Genomic DNA, 17341 nt, shown 5'->3' on the forward strand with positions numbered 1-17341 from the left:
GGGAAGGGAAGGAGGTAAGATGGGGGGATGGAGAGGGGGGTGAGGGGGAGAGGAAGGAAGGGGCTCAGTCTGGGAAGGCCTACTGGAGGAGGTGAGCTCTCAGTAGGGCCTTGAAGGGTGGAAGAGAGCTAGCTTGGCGGATGTTGGGAAGTAGGGCATTCCATGCCAGGGGGATGACATGGGCCGGGGGTCGACGGCGGGACAGGAGAGAACGAGGCACGGTGAGGAGATTAGCGGAAGAGAAGTGGAGGGTGCGGGCTGGGCTGTAGAAGGAGAGAAGGGAGGTGAGGTAGGAGGGGGCGAGGTGATGGACAGCCTTGAAGCCCAAGGTGAGGAGTTTCTGCCTGATGCACAGATTGATTGGTAGCCACTGGAGATTTTTGAGGAGGGGAGTAACATGCCCAGAGCGTTTCTGGACAAAGACAATCCGGGCAGTGGCATGAAGTATGGATTGAAGTGGGGAGAGGCACGAGGATGGGAAATCAGAGAGGAGGCTGATGCAGTAGTCCAGACGGGATAGGATGAGAGCTTGAACGAGCAGGGTAGTGGTTTGGATGGTGAGGAAAGGGCGGATCTTGGCAATGTTGCGGAGCTGAGACCGGCAGGTTTTGGTGAATGCTTACTACGTGCTAAGCACTTGGCACTGTACGAAGATCTTGGAAGTTAAGTCTCAGTATATGAGGCAAAGGAGTCATCAATCAATCCATCAATCAATCATATTTTTTGTGTGTTTTCTGTGTGCAGAGCACTGTACTAAGGAGTAGGGAAAGTACAATACAACAGTGTTGATAGACATGCTCCTTGCCCACAAGGAGCTTACATGTGATGGAATGACTGAAGATTTGTGAATAAAACAAGGATATCTCCATGATGGAATTCATTTTCTCAGGGTTAGAATGCCAGTGTTGGGGTGGGGGGGATTAGGGAGGCAGAAGACAGGGAGCTTTAGACCCTCAACAATTAAGCTGGGCCCCATGAGGATCCTAATACCTTGCTCCTTCTCCCTCCTCCCCCAATCGTAGCATAGGAAACAACAGCAGAAGTTCCTTCCTTCCTTAAGGATGGGTAGTGTGTACCAAGCACTGACCATCACTTCAGTCTACAATGGAAGGCCTGAGACCTACCTTCAGGAAACTGGAGCAGTGGGTAAAACTTCCATTTGTTAGAGGGGCCATTATTTATTAAGCAGTTACTGTGTACGGAGCACTGTACTAAGCACATAGGAGAGTATAATATAACAATATAACAGACACATTCCCTGCCCCCAGCAAGGTTGTATTGGTCCAGCTCTATACCAGAGAGTCAAACGTTTGGCTTGGTTGGTCCTGTGTCTGGCATGGATACAGCTCCAGTCACCTTTTGGTCCTGAATTTTCATTTGAAGAGCCCAGACTCCCTCTGCTCTTTTGCACCTGCTGTGATTTCATCATCATCATCATCATCAATCGTATTTATTGAGTGCTTACTATGTGCAGAGCACTGTACTAAGCTCTTGGGAAGTACAAATTACAGTACAGTACAAGTACAAATTTCTACTGTGTGCCCCACCACCAGATCTGGAACAAATACAGAGGGTCAGGAAAGCCCCAGGGGAGAAACCTAGGTTTTAATTCTGGCTCCACCACAAGTCTGGTGTGTGACCTTGGGCAAAACAATTCTCTGTGCCTCATCATCTGTAAAATGTGGATTAAATCTTTCTCCCTCCAATTTAGGCTGTGAACCCCATGTGGGACAGAGACCCTGTCTGACCTGATGAAGTTGTACCTACCCCAGCACTTAGAAAACTGCTTTATATTTAGTAAGTGCTTAATAAATACCATAACAACAACAACAACAACAACAACAAAAACTTGAATAGATTTCTGCAAGGCAGTGTGCATACTGTGTGCCTCACATAATGGATTTGCCATCCAGACTCCACAAGGACCTTCAGGGGCCAACCTAACCATAGTCCACTGGGGAAGAAGTCTTAAACTTGCTTTAAGACTTGGCTCAGTGGAAAGAGCACGGACTTTGGAGCCAGAGGTCATGGGTTCGAATCCTGGCTCTGCCACTTGTCAGCTGTGTGACTTTGGGCAAGTCACTTAACTTCTCTGGGCCTCAGTTACCTCATCTGTAAAGTGGGGATGAAGATTGTGAGCCCCACATGGGACAACCTGATCACCTTGTTTACCCCCAGCGCTTAGAACAGTGCCTTGCACATAGTAAGCGCTTAATGCCATTATTATTATTATTATTATTATTATTATTATTATTATACTCATTCAGTGAGTACCCTTGGTAGATGGAGAAGACACAGTGCAGCCAGCAGATACCTCTAGTAGCATCAGTCATCTCCTGTTCTTATTGGTAAATGGGTGACAATTACATTTTAAAATTTAAATTGTTGAAATTTCTTTCTGGCTGTCTTCCTCCTTCCTCCTTGTAACTCACTGAAGGCAGACCCTGTTTCCAATTCATATTTTATATCCACTTTATGTGGCGGGCCATGAGATTCCAGTGGCAGGTTTTGAGAAGCCGAGATGCGTGCAGAGCAATGCTTCAGAAACGAACTGTGCACAGCATCAGATTAGAGGGGGGTAGGAGACCAGAGATTAGGCTAACAAAACAATAGTCTACTTGTATCCAGACCAGAGCTCGTACCATTGTCAATCAATCAAATTTATGGAGCACTTATTGTGTGCAGAGCACTGTAGTAAGTGCTAAGGAGAGTATAGTATAACAATATAACAGACACATTCCCTGCTCACAACAAGCTTACATTGGTTCAGGTCTATACCAGAGAGTCCAACTTTAGACTTGGTTGGTCCCCTATCTGGCATGGATTCAGCTCCAGTCACCTTTTGATCCTGAATTTGTTATGGGTGGGAAGGAAGGGATGGACTCTTGGACCTTACACGGGCTATAATGATATAGAAAAGAGGAAAAAACAACTCTAGGTGATCATAACAAATTTTTTTCGTCCTCTTTGGAAGAGTTTATTACATAAAGAATCATGTGGATTCAGCAATATTTTTGCAATTAAATTAGGCTTTCTCCATTCGGACATTATCTATGCTTGGGAAGTTTGGATGGATTTGTGTGACCACTGAAATGAACCAAGTTTCTTTTCTAAAGCTTTGTTCATTTTATTAGCACAGGTACCCACAAGCACAATCACAGAATTGATTATAGTCAAAAAGAAGTCAGAATAAAATCCTTTCTCCAAAATTTCTTCCCCTTGGAACCAGAAATTAGAGCAGAGTTCCCTGCAAGCCCTTAGAATTTCTAGCCTGTATTCTGCATATTCACAGGAATTCTCCTGGTGATTTATTTTTGAAGTAGCACCTATGTCTTTCATTCATTCATCTGCATCCCTTGTGTTTAGCAGACAAGTTCTACTGAAAGCCTGGTGCCCCTCTTCGAGACACATAATTCAACCCTGTACTCAGGGCACTGTCATTCTGAACACTGACAGACCTAGTAATCCAACTCTAAGAATCCTTCGAACAATCAATCTTACCTTTTCTAAAAGTAAAAAATTTGACTAAAGGAAAAATGTACCCCAAAATGCTGACATCTAAATACTTGTGGTTTTTAAGTGCTTACTATGTGCCAAGCACTGTACTAGGCTCTGGGGTTTGATGCAAGATAATCAGGTCCCACAGTCTAAAGGAGAACAGGTACTGAATTCCCATTTTGCAGATGAGGGAATTGAGGCACAGAGAAGTTAACTGACTTGCCCAAAGCTCACACAGAAGGTAGGTGGCAGAGGTGGGATTAGAACCCAGGTTCTCAGACTCCTAGGCCTGTGGTCTTTCCTTTAGGCTATGCTGCTTCTAAGCAGTGTGGCTCAGTGGAAAGAGCATGGGCTTTGGAGTCAGAGGTCATGGGTTCAAATCCCAACTCTGCCAACTGTCAGCTCTGTGACTTTGGGAAGGTCACTTAACTTCTCTGTGTCTCAGTTACCTCATCTGTAAAATGGGGATTAAGACTGTGAGCCCCCCGTGGGACAACCTAATCACCTTGTAACCTCCCCAGCGCTTTGCACATAGTAAGTGCTTAATAAATGCCATAAAAATAATAAATAAATAAACCAACTCATTTCTAGGTTTGAACCTCTGGCCCAAAATAAAATTCCTAAGTTTGATTTTAATTCTCCCTCTTATTTTGTCCTCCTAACCTCATTTTATGCATTAAATGTTATTTGGCTGTGTGCTTTCTTAATGATTTCAGGACTCAGAAAAAGGCAAACATAATGCAACTGATGGCAGCTGGAGCTCTCATATAAGAAACAAAGGAACTAAAGCTATTGGAAAGTCAATTTCTCCATTAGAATTCCTAAAAATGGATGCATCCTATCCCAGAGATATCTTGGACCATTCTGACCTCCAAAGACAGGATGGTCAACTACAGAGGAGCCTGGCAGACCCACCTCTGCAAACAACAGTTCCTAAACAGGAGCAAAAGGAAGAAGGAAATGAAAAGTCTTCACTTGTAGGAGGACTAAAAGATGACACATCTAGGGTTATCAAAGAAACCCACAAAGAAGATGAACCAGAGGAAATGGAGGTAGGAAGTCCTGAAACAACTGTGGCTGCTAAGACAGAGGATATGTCTGAGGAAACAGGAGGCCAGGAGTGTGAGTCTTCTGGAAAAAAGACAGAGAACAAGATGGAGTTTTTAGTGCACCATGACAAAGGGGCTCATTCAGCTTTCCCCCTGGGGCCTGGAATGTCCAGACAGACTTTGCAAGAGCTGAAAATGTTACTGAGAGAAAACCCAGTGGTTATTAATCAAGGCAGCGATGCCAGGGAACAGAAAGACAAATCTTCTCATGGAATCCAGTCCCAACCCTATGAAAGAACAGTTGAAAAACAGTATCAAATCTTTGAGGCATTTTTTCCTCACTATACAGAAGACCAGAAAGAAAAACCAATAGTGGGGAAGCCAATCCTGGGAGCCAATTCATCTGGGTCTGATCAGCAGCATTCAGAAGGGAGTCACAAGGATCAACCCACTGTGATAAAAACATCTCCCCACAAAACTTCGGGCAATGTGACCGGCATTAAAGTTGACTCCAACTACAGCCATGCTGGTAATGATTTTTCAACTTAATTTTTTGATTAAATGGTATTGATTTAGCTTGCTTATAAAATTGTAACAATCCCCACAGCTGCCAGATGTAACAGAATAAGGCTGAGGTCCTTGCATGCTCAACTCATTTTCATATGTTCATGGGAGGAAGTACTTACAAAGTCAACACCCTGCCATTTACACATAGCCATACCTTTCTCACTTTAACTGAAATATAACCTCGTTGTACCGAAATCAAGGCAGAATTTCCCCTAGGTTTTCTAGTGGCAAGAAAGCACTAAAGCTCTTGCGTTTTCTTTTTTCTTCTGGTAAACATTTTTAGCAGTAAAACGTTCTCCCATGAAGGTATACTGATTTAATTTATTAGTCCTATGAGGTAGGCAGGATGCAAGGACAATCGAGCGTGAACAGCCCTGGAAAGGAAAACACATGAACCGCAAAACTTGCAATTACTTTTCTGCTATTCATGGGCTCTTCTGGGAAGGGCTGACAAAGGAGCATAATTGTTACTAACTGGCAGGTCTTTTCCTGCAGGGACACAAGGGTGTACTTTTTCTGAAAATGGAGGAGGTGATAAGCCTTCCTAGGCACTCAATAAAGTTAATGGTTAGCAGGCATCAACTAAGGGAGGTATAGGAGGGCAAACACTTAGACGAGAAAGCAGAAATGGAAGGAGGAGATTGCTAAAGAGCACCAACCACACGGATGTAAAGTGTCCCTTTCCTCCCCTGCCTCCTACTCCAGCCTCTAGGCCAACATCGCTAAGAAGTTTTTTTCCTTCATGCTCCCAGTCTGAGAGTCAGACTATCAGTGGTATTTATTGAGCTCTTACTGTGTGCAGAGTGCTGTACTGAATGCTTGGGAGAATACAATATAGCAGAGTTGATAGACACGTTCCCTGCAGACAAGGAGCTAGAGGGGGAGATAGATATTAACATCATTAGTAAATAAATAAATAAATTTATAACACATATAAGTAAATGACTATGAAGACAGTAGTTTAGATTAACTTTTCTGAAGGAAAAATGCATTGTAAATCAGTATCATTTTCATTAAGCAATGGAAATATAATCACAACTGTGCCAGATCCATTGATGCTATAAAAACTGAAATGACTTTTGACATGTTGGTGATATTTCAAGAAATGGCCTATAACTACAACATAAATTGTCCTTTAGTACATATACCAAATTAACCAGTAACAATCCTTTCTAATGGAGGCATGCATTCCAACCACAATGTGAACTCAGTTGGCCAGGGCACCAGAGTGAGGAGTAGAGACAGATCATCATCATCAATCGTATTTATTGACCGCTTACTATGTGCAGAGCACTGTACTAAGTGCTTGGGAAGTACAAATTGGCAACATATAGAGACAGTCCCTACCCAACAGTGGGCTCAGATGAACTGATCATTGAATTGGGCTACTGCTATTTCAGCACAAGATATTGCAACTGGCAGCCAATTTAAATAAGATTGCTTCAGAATATCCCTTACTCCCTCTGCCTCAACTCCCTTCCTTCCACATCGCCTATGCACATGGATCTGTACCCTTTGAGCACCCCGCTCTTAGCCACAGCTCTAATGTTCACATCCAAAGTAACATGGCTTAGTGGAAAGAGCACAGGCTTGGGAGTCACAGGACGTGGGTTCTAATCCCTCCTCTGCCACGTGTTTGCTGAGTGACTTTGGGCAAGTCACTTAACTTCTCTGTGCCACAGTTACCTCATCTGTAAAATGCGAATTAAAAGTGTGAGCTCCACATGGGACAACCTGATTACCCTGTACCTACCCTATTGCTTAGAAGAGTGCTTGGCACATAGTAAATGTTTAACAAATACCATTACTATTATTATTATTGTGATTTATTTATTTCAATGCCTGTCTCCCCCTCTAGACTGTAAGATGCTTGTGGTAGAAAACTTGTCTTTCAATTCTGTTGTACTGTACTCTCCCAAGTGCTTAGTACAGTGCTCTTTGCATAGGAAGCACTCAAGAAATATCATTCACTGATTGATCAGAATTAGAGGAAGCATCATAAATTCAGGTAAGACAATTGATTTTATGCAGCAGGTTATGATACATATGCTGTGTGCATCATTTAAGTCAAGCGCTTAGTACAGTGCTCTGCACATAGTAAGCGCTCAAATACGATTGATGATTTAAGTCAATTGATTTTATGCAGCAGATTATGATACATATGGTGTATGCATCATTGGGAAAAAAATAAGGTTATCATTACAAAATAAATGTGATACTAGGTGAGACCATATTCCATTCAATCCCATATGTCATACTATCTCCAACAGTGGGAAAAGGATGCTTGGTGGAACCATGGCATGGTTACCTCCTTGTTGCCATCCTAATGTTTAGGAAGGCATCATCAGACAACCCGTCTAAATTGCTTCTCCTCAATGAAGTCATTTGAATCATAAAATTACATAACCCTTCTTCAAACTGTTATTCTGTTCTTATTTCTTATGTCATATTAGATCTTGAAACACGAAATTGGGATCATAGATTTTATTTTTCACAGTCTATTGCCCCTGAAATGTCTGAATGGAATTTCAGATTTTCCTCTGTACAATTTGTCAATTACTGGGGCAAATGAAGGGCATTTGTGTTTGGAAAAGAATAAAAAATTATTCAGAAGATATTAATAATTGGTGTAAAAACTTTACTTTCTTTTGCAAATGGCTCTGCAAGTGCAAGCACTCATAATTTATTTTCCTTCACACTGTTTGCTTCTTGAAAGCAATTAACCAATCATATTTATTGAGCTCTTACCGCAAACAGAGCACTGTACTAGGCATTTGGGAGAGTACAATATAACGAAGTTGGTAGACAAGATCCCTGCCCACAAGGAACAGATGGGATTGTAATAACACTTTGAAGGTGGGGAAAGAGATCGTCTGTCCAATATGAAAGGGGAGGGAGTTTTAGGCCAGAAGGTGGATGCAGATGAGAGGGGTTGGAGGAAAAATAGGTGATATTGAGGTACAGTGAGTAGGTTGGTATTAAAGGAGCAATGTGAGTCTCCTGGATTGTAGCTGGAATCAGTGAGATAGAATGAGGTGAGGTGATTGAGTGCTTTAAGCCAGTAACAAGGAGTTTCTGTTTGTTGCAGATGGGCAACCACTGGAGGTTCTTGAGGAGTGAGGAAGCATGTACCATTTCCATGGGGTTTTTTTAGAAAGGCAGCAGAGTGAAGTATGGACTGGAGTGGGGAGAGACAGGGGGCAGGGAGGTCAGAAAGGATGCAGTAATCAAGGTGGGAGAGGCTAAATGCTTGGAGCAATGTGGTAGCAGTTTGGATAGAGAGGAAAGAGTGGATTTTAGCAATGTTGTGAAGGTAGAACCAACAGGATTTGGTAACAGACTGAATATGTGGTTGAATGAGAGAGAAGAAAGCACTCTTTTATTATAATGATTTATCCTTCAGATGATTGCTTAAATTAAAGGATCATTAAAGAAAGAAAGTTCTTTAGACCTACACATTTCAAAAGTCTTGACTATCATCAGCTAGATAAGCATAGAAACTCGACTTAAAATAGTATGAATTATGAAATTAGACACAAGTGAACAAAAATCTCTTGGGTTGCATAATCTGGTTTTTTTTTTAGAATAACACCTCAATAGCACTTGGCAGCAGTGGCCTGATGTTTTGAGTAGAGAACAGCTGATCAATCAAGAATGGAGAATGTAAAATTACCAGGAAATTACAAACTTCAATATCAAACCGTCCCTTTATATTAGAGAAACCTTAACAGCTATTCAAAGCCAACAAAAAAAAATCAAGATAGGTCTCATCTGAATACAAAGTAAACATAAATTTTCTCAAGTTTTTGGATTGCGGATCACCTGGTCTGCTGGGTAGTCAATACCTGTTCTCCTTCCTCCTTAGAATGTGAGCCCCATGTGGGATAGGAACTGTGTCCAATCTAGTTTGCTTTTTTTTTCCTGTTTAGGTTTTTTTTTGTATTTGTTAAGTGTTTACTATGTTCCAGGCACTGTACTAAACACTGGGATAGATATAAGCTAATCAAGGTAGACATAGGGCGTGTCCCACACTGGACTCACAGTCTAAATCTCATTTTACAGATGAGGTAACTGAGGCACAGAGAAGTTAAGTGAATTGCCTAAGGTCACACAGCAGACAAGGAGTGGAGCCAGGATTAGAATGCAGATCCTCTGACTCCGAGGCCCATGCTCTATCCAGTAGACCACACTGCTTCTCAACTTAACATATATCTACCCCAATCCTTAGAACAGTGCTTTGCACATAGCACTTTACAAATACCATGAAAACCCCCCCCAATATTATTGCTTAAAAAGCAGTGATTTGAATAGAGTCCACTTGAGAATGATAAGGAGAAAAAAGGTAAAGCCCCCGACTGTAAACAAATTCAATAGATTCAGGACACTGAGACCATAATTAATCCACATGTAACAGCAACTGTGAGCTCACTGTTGGGTAGGGACCATCTCTATTTGTTGCCAGCTTGTACTTCCCAAGCACTTAGTACAGTGCTCTGCAGACAGTAGGCGGTCAATAAATACGATTGAATGAATGAATGAATGAACAGCAATCTCTGGAATGCAGATCAATTAATTTGTTCCCTAGCCTTAGAATACACTAGAATAGAATAGAATAAAATAGAATAGAATAGAATAATGGCATTTATTAAGCGCTTACTATGTGCGTAGCACTGTTCTAAGCGCTGGGGAGGTTACAATGTGATCAGGTTGTCTCATGTGGGGCTCACAGTCTAAATCCCCATTTTACAGATGAGGTAACTGAGGCCCAGAGAAGTTAAGTGACTTGCCCAAAGTCACACAGCTGACAATAAATACGATTGAATGAATTGGTGGATGCGGGATTTGAACCCATGACCTCTGACTCCAAAGCCCTTGCTCTTTCCCCGAAGCCATGCTGCTTCTCTGTCATAAACAGAAGCACATAAGAGTATAAGACAGAAGACAAAAGAAAACATAAAGACAATAAGACATAAAGACATAAAGACATTGTGAAGCAGTGTGGCTCAGTGAAAAGAGCACAGGCTTTGGAGTCAGAGGTCATGGGTTCAAATCCTGGCTCTGCCAATTGTCAGCTGTGTGACTTTGGGCAAGTCGCTTTACTTCTCTGTGCCTCAGTTACCTCATCTGTAAAATGGGGATTAAGACTGTGAGCCACACATGGGACAACCTGATCACCTTGTAACCTCTCCAGCACTTAGCTCAGTGCTTTGCACATAGTAAGCGCTTAATAAATGCCATTATTATCATTATAAAGAGTATGTCTGCTTCACTAGTCATAAAGACCTAATTTGTATAGCTCCCTGACTCCCCAGTCCACTAATTATCCTCTGAGTAAAGCTGTTCTTACTAGAAGTATTGATAATTTAGTGACTTGCACACCATTTTTTTTCATCTTATAGATAAAAAGAGAGATCCTGATGTACACCTCCCTAGAATTCACATCCCCCTCCACTTGCGATCTAGGGTTGAACACATCGAACAAGAGATGGCTAGAGACGATATACTTTTTGTCCGATTTGAAGCAACTGATCTGCATGGGGTCTCCAGGTCTAAGAGCATTCCTGCCCGCCTTTTTCATGTAAGTTTATCATCTAATGATATAACTGCGACATTGTAAAGTGCTTACTATGCCCCTAAACTATACTAAGTGTTGGAGTAGATACACGATATGCAGAGTGGACACAGTTCTCATCTTATATATTATACTATAGTTTCATGACCAGTTGAAAGCAAAGTGACCTTATTTCTATTTCTTGATGACTTGCAAAATTAAACTAATCATGCATTCTCTTTGTCATCTTACCCCTCTCCAAACTCATTAATGTTCCCTAAGGATCTGTGCAAAGCCCATCAACCCCACACATCCATTGCTCTATGTATTAGAAGAGTAAAATAATTAAAACCAGTAATTTAAAGTCATATGCCTTGAATAATTTCCCTCCACAGAATATCTTTTCAACTCACCACTATGATAAAATTACATTTTATTTGACATTAATAAGTTGAAAGAGATATGCCAAGAGCAAATATCAGAGGAAAGAAAGTTTGGAAGAAAGTATTCTCTTTTCAGCTGCTAATTCAGATAAGAAGACACTGTATTGCTATTGGATAGCCTAATACAATTATTTTAGTGGATCCACTGGATTATATATTGCTTTCGGAAAAGCTGAATCTGTAACAATGATTTCTGGTTCTGCCATAATTTTTCTTTCCATTGAAGTCATTACTATATTACTAAGGAATCAAAAATGGACAGCAAGACAATAGACAGAGTATATTAGCAAGTTTATAAGAAAGCCAGATATTCCCCCAAACTATTATTTATTATCCTGTGTACAACCTGCTACATTTAATAATAAAAATTTTAAAAATAATGATATGTGTTAATTGCTAAATATGTGTCAACACAGCAGGCAAGTTGAAGAGCCAAAATTAGAACCCCTCTAGACTGTAAGCTCATTGTGGGCAGGAGACATGTATACCACCTTTGTTATATTGTACTCTCCCAAACAATACAGAGCTCTGCACACAGTAAACTCTCAGTAAATATGATTTATTGATAGATTGATGCTCTTTCCACTAGACCACCTGCTTCCCATTTCCTAAAATATTTGCTTTACATTTGTGCTAATAATACCTACTATTAAAACTTGACAAAGATAAAATTTTATATTTCAGTGAATTTATTCTTGGCAGTTAAATGTGACTATAATGAAGGAATAGAAACTGTTTGATGAAACTGGAAGTGGAAATCAATCTAAACAATATAAAAGTATATTTCATATCAACTCTGAAAAGTAATCTTGGGTATCTCTTAAAAAGAGAGATCTGGATGCTATCATTTATCATCTTTATATGAATAATTTTTGACTATAAGTTAAAATTCAATATTCAATTAGATATTTAAAACTTTTTCTTCCATTGAAGGGATTTAGATATCAAGTAGGCACTGTAGCTTTAACATCTCATTTGCACATTTCTTCATTTTCCCTATATATCATCAATCATCAATCGTATTTATTGAGCGCTTACTGTGTGCAGAGCACTGTACTAAGCACTTGGGAAGTACAAGTTGGCAACATATAGAGACAGTCCCTACCCAACAGTGGGCTCACAGTCTATATATCTCTCTCCTATGTTACAAGAATGATGACCAAAGTGGGAGTTGACAAAATTTATGGAGTTTATATCAACAAAAGAAGTATCTTTGGGTTTCTAGAGTCTTTGGGATCCAGGATGCCAAGACGATAGCTTCCTCTGCAACTTGCCCTACACAGTAGCAAAGTTAGATCTACCTTAGAAAATAATCAAAACAACAAAACCCCAGAAATTTTGAGTATTCTTTTGTGAATTTTAGATTAGCTGTGATGAGAGTTTTGGGGAAACAAGGAGGTTCTTACTTCCCTCTCTATCACACTGTACCATTACAGAAACAGAAATTGTTTTTTTCCATTTAAATGATGAATTGATTAGGATCTGTCACCTCTCTTCAGGGTGAATAAGGAATTCCATATTTCTAGAGTATCCTTCACAGAAGAAATAAGATGCTCTGACAACAGTGTCATTTCAGCACAAACCTGAAATAAGGAATAGGAAAAAGCTCTCACAGATGACAGGACTCCTGCAAAAAGTTTTGATAGTAGTGAAGGAGAAGGATCTTTGAAATGCAGGTTGGAAAATGGTTCTTTCTACAGGGAGTTTCTAGCCATTTTTCCTATTAAATGGCACAGGCTAAAATGCTGGATTAATTTGACAAACTTGGAGGAGTCTCTTTTTGCCATTTGTGGTCATGGCAGTTTCCACTGGCAGGTGTCCAGTGATCCCTACTATTCCTTCTTGTGATTTTTTTGCTCTAAAAGCAGTCAAGGTTATTAACATTATTATATTCTGGACAAGCCCTTACTCTGCAGAGTACTCTGCAAAGTGTTGGGCCTCACATTTAGAAAGCAACACAGATTTGGAGAAAAAGCGAAGGATGACAATGGAAAAAAAACAGTGATCCCCTTGTGACAAAAAAATGGAATTAATAATGGGATGACAAAATTAGTTAGTGGACGAGTAGGAAACCCAGAGGTTTAATAAAGTCAAGAATAGGAAGTACAGTTTAACAAAGGCTCTCCACCCTGTTCTCTAGAGAAAGAGGAAGTGATGATTATAAGATTTGAAAGCCTTAGGAAGTAAAATTGTTGTGGCTATGGGTGTTTTGAGGTAGCAGAATGGGGTCTTAATGGGGGCGGGGAGGAAAGGCCTTATAGCATCTTCTTCCCTATTGCTCTTTAAGGGGAAGACAGGACTCTCTGGTGATCAAAAGGTTGATTTCTGGGAAATCATTTTTAGTCTTATGCTTCTGAAAGAAGGTTATATTTGTGGCCTTCGTGGATGCTGTCAGAACTTCAGTGAATCAGTTAATGTGAAAGTGACACTCTAACCAGTAGGATCCTAAAGTTTAAACGTATACTTGTAGTTAATTTTCCAACCCATTGTCCCCACCAAAAGCTTAGAAAAACAGTGATTGTTAAAAAAGCAATTTAAAATTCAAAAAGTTCTTAATATAAATTCAAATAATGAATACTCTTCAGCCCCTTGGCTTCCAGGTGGGAACCTCCATTTTCTGCCAGTTGCCATGGAAACCTTAAATGGGTGACTGTCACAAAATCTGCAAACGATCTCCTGAGTCTTTTGGAGATTTTCAAGTCTCCCCCAAAGAGAAGGTGGCAGGGGATTGGAAACCTGGCCATTCCAACAGTTTTTTTTGGAATCTGGATCATTTTGGGAAGTGATGAGTGAGATCACTGGGTAGGAGAAAAGAGAAAACCCTTGAGTAACCAAACAGATATTTGATTTTGATGAATTCAATCATTGCATTTAGTTTTAAATTTAGTACATTCAATTTCCTTAGGTGGGAGTCAGGATGAAACAGGAAAAAAAAGAACACTTGCCAAGTTCTCCTCAAACATATGTGTTGCATTCTAACAAAGTCCCACATTAAGGAAAATTTATATTGTCAGTGTTTTATTCTCATCACTCCTTGTGTATCTGTCACCAGTCCCCTCACCACTTTTTCAGTTTTAGATTGTGAGTCTACCAAGGGACAAGGATCACGTCTAATTCCCACCTGTGTATTGTTTTCTAAAGCATAGTACAGTCTTTTGTGCACAGTAACTGCTTAAAGTACTAATACTACTGCTGCTGCTGCTACTACTACTACTACTACTACTACTACTACTACTACTACTAATTATGCTGTAATACTCATGGTATCCAACATTTTCCTGCATGGACATCTGCACTTGTTTTTATTGACAACCTGAGGTGCTGGATCCAAACAGGCTCCCACATCACACAAGCATCAGCTAACTCCCTTAACTGTATTCTTGCCAAAATGCATAGTGAAAGCTGGCAGAAAATTGTTCTGTGAGAAGCAACATTTCCTGGTTGTATATATTTACATATTTATAATTCTATTTATTTATATTAATGATGTGCATATATCTATAATTCTATTTATTTATATTGATGCTATTGATGCCCGTTTACTTGTTTTGATGCCTGTCTCCCTCCTTCTAGACTGTGAGCCCATTGTGGGCAGGGATTGTCTCTACTTGCTGCTGAATTGTACATTTTAAGTGTTTAGAACAATGCTGTGCACACAGTAAGCACTCAATAAATATGAATGAAAGAATGAAAGATAGAGCACATGCTTGGGAGTCAGAAGGACATCAGTTCTAATCCCAGCTCCGCCACTGGTTGGCTGTATGACCCTGGGCAAGTCACTTAACTTCTCTGTGCCTCAGTTACCTCATCTGTTAAATGGGGATTGAGACTGTGAGCTCTACTCAGAACAAGGACTGTGTTCAACCTGATTAGCTTGAATTTTCACCTAGAGCTTAGTACAGCGCCTGGCACATAGTAAGCACTTAACAAAAACCACACACACAAAACAGAACTAGATATATTTGGGATAGGGTTTGAAGGGAAAGTATGGTGGGGCAATATTCCATATTCTTTTTTTTTGTTTTGTAGGTGATCATTTACTCAGAATAAATAGCAGCCTTTTATCTGCTTTTTTTCAATAGTCTGCTTTCCTAAGAGTGCAAATTAGCCAGTTTAAACAATAAATGACCAAGGGTCAGCTGCTTTTTAAAAGGGGGTAAAAGTGCTAACTAAGTGCTTCTCTCACACTGTATAATTTCCAGAAAAAGAATCAATGGGAGTTACATGGAGAGCAATAGATTAACGGCACCTACATGGTGAGTTAGCACACACAGAGAGTAAAAGAGTCATTTACTCATCCTGTTTTCTGCAGGAAGAAGAACGTAAAATGGCAATTTCAGGTTTTGCACACTCTCATTAGACATGCCCTTTATTAACCTGTTCCTTCAACCCAAATTTTAATGACCATACCAAGATCTTCCTAACTTTCTTCTTCATTCAGGAAAAAGCAATTCATGGTGTTTCCATGCCCAGAGGTTATCTTGAACTGACCCTGAATCCTAAGGACAACAAAGTGGATCATATAAGTGCCATCAATTTTAACAGTGACATCATCCTGATCCCAGAGCTATCAACGTTTCAAGCCCTACCTTGGACTGAAAGAACAGCAAGAGTGATATGTGATTCCTTCACCGTAATGGGAAGCCCTCTATTGACCTCTCCCAGGCATCTTGCCAAATGGCAGCTGAACCAACTGCAGGAATGTGGCTTCTCCTTGCACTCTGGCTTCACGTATGAATTTTGTGTTTATGGTATGGCTGAAATTATAAATTCAAAGACAATTTCTTTCCCTGCAGCAACTTTACTAAGTAGTCATGACCAAATTTTCATTCAGGAACTTGTGGATGGATTGTATCACATGAGTGCTAATGTTGAGAGCTTCTCTTCCTCCACTGGGCCTGGACAGATGGAAATCTCTTTTCAGCCAGAATTCGGCATCGGTTCTGCAGACAGCGCCTTTACCTTCAAGGCTGGCATCAGAGAGGTGGCCAAGAAGCACAATTATATTGCCAGTTTCTTTACTGAAACTGGATTCTACAATTTGGGAATTCTTTCCCACAGCCTGTGGGATGCTGGTGGGAGGAAGAACTTGTTCTCCAGCGATCCCAGAGTCCAGCAGCTCACCGACATTGGGAAGAGGTGGTTATCGGGGCTCTTGCTGCATTCGGCGGCTCTCAGCTGCCTCATGATGCCCACCGTCAGTTGCCGTAAGCGCTACGCAGGGGATGAAAAAGAGCCGAAGGAGTGTGTGAATACCACCTGGGGGTACAACGATAACAGCTGCATCTACAACATCAAGTGCTATGGCCAGAGAGGCCACCAGATAGAAGTCAGGCTGGGCTCAGCTATGGCAAACCCTTACCTGGTGCTGGCTGCCACCATTGCTGCGGGCTTGGATGGAATCCAGAGAGAGGTCAGTATCCTTGAGGGACCAGATGACTGCCCAGACCTTTATCAGCTGAAACCTTCAAACATCCCCTTGAAACTGGAAGATGCCCTTGTGGCCCTCGAGGAAGATAAGTGTATCCGTGAAGCTCTTGGGGACACCTTTATCCAATATTTTGTGGCCATGAAGCAATATGAGCTGGAACATGATGAAGCAGGTGCTGAAAGGAATAAATTCTTAGAGTATTTTATTTAGAGAAATGTTCAATCCGTCCCTTCAAGGACAACCTGACTGCTTAATTAGCTGAAGACCTATAAAAAAATTGGAAATCAGTAAAGATCGTTTCAAAGCTCAGACATATTTTACATTTTTATTCTTCAAATGATGGATTTCTTGAGCAGTAACAGGATAGGCACGGATGAATTTGGATACAAAAGATGATCAGGTCGACTTTCTTTATCTTAACAGTAACAATGCCTATCCACTTACCACAGCTACTTAGAAAATATGTTGCATTGATGAAGATGAAAGGTAAACTTCAGGTGACAAAATTCTCCATCACTCCCCTTTTCCAAAAAGCTCAGAAAAACTCTACCAACATTTATCTCATGAATTCAACGTATATTGCCAAAGTCAATTCCAATTTATAAATATGAGAAACAGAGGTCGATCTGGAAAATAGGATAACATTTCTTGGTTTTGTCCACATCTACGCCAGCCTAAAAAATATTCCAGTCACCTTCCCTCACTCCCATTGGCTGTCTAGCCTAGCTAGTCTTCCTCTAACTACAGGCTATATGTGACCTTGAGCAAGTCATTTAACTTTTCTGGACCTCAGTTCCCTCAT

The 17341-nt window shown here is 40.6% G+C and overlaps 1 protein-coding gene across 1 annotated transcript; it reads left to right on the forward strand.

The window, feature by feature from the left end:
* The first annotated feature begins 1061 nt into the window (after nt 1–1061).
* Nucleotides 1062–16749, forward strand: LGSN (lengsin, lens protein with glutamine synthetase domain). Its single transcript, XM_038745883.1, has 6 exons — nt 1062–1142; nt 4215–5076; nt 5398–5420; nt 6515–6674; nt 10514–10692; nt 15550–16749. Exons 1-6 carry the CDS (start codon nt 1062–1064, stop codon nt 16747–16749), a joined length of 2505 nt encoding a protein of 834 aa, XP_038601811.1.
* The last annotated feature ends 592 nt before the right edge of the window (nt 16750–17341 follow it).

The sequence above is a fragment of the Tachyglossus aculeatus genome, chromosome 1 (assembly GCF_015852505.1).
Source record: "Tachyglossus aculeatus isolate mTacAcu1 chromosome 1, mTacAcu1.pri, whole genome shotgun sequence".
In the NCBI taxonomy this organism is placed as follows: domain Eukaryota; kingdom Metazoa; phylum Chordata; class Mammalia; order Monotremata; family Tachyglossidae; genus Tachyglossus; species Tachyglossus aculeatus.

Coding starts and splice junctions, on each gene's coding strand:
- LGSN (XM_038745883.1), top strand. CDS start 1,062: ATGGGTAGTGTGTACCAAGCACTGACCATCACTTCAGTCTACAATGGA. Junction 6,675..10,513: donor CTCTAATGTTCACATCCAAA/GTAACATGGCTT, acceptor TTCATCTTATAG/ATAAAAAGAGAGATCCTGAT. Junction 10,693..15,549: donor TTCCTGCCCGCCTTTTTCAT/GTAAGTTTATCA, acceptor TTCTTCATTCAG/GAAAAAGCAATTCATGGTGT.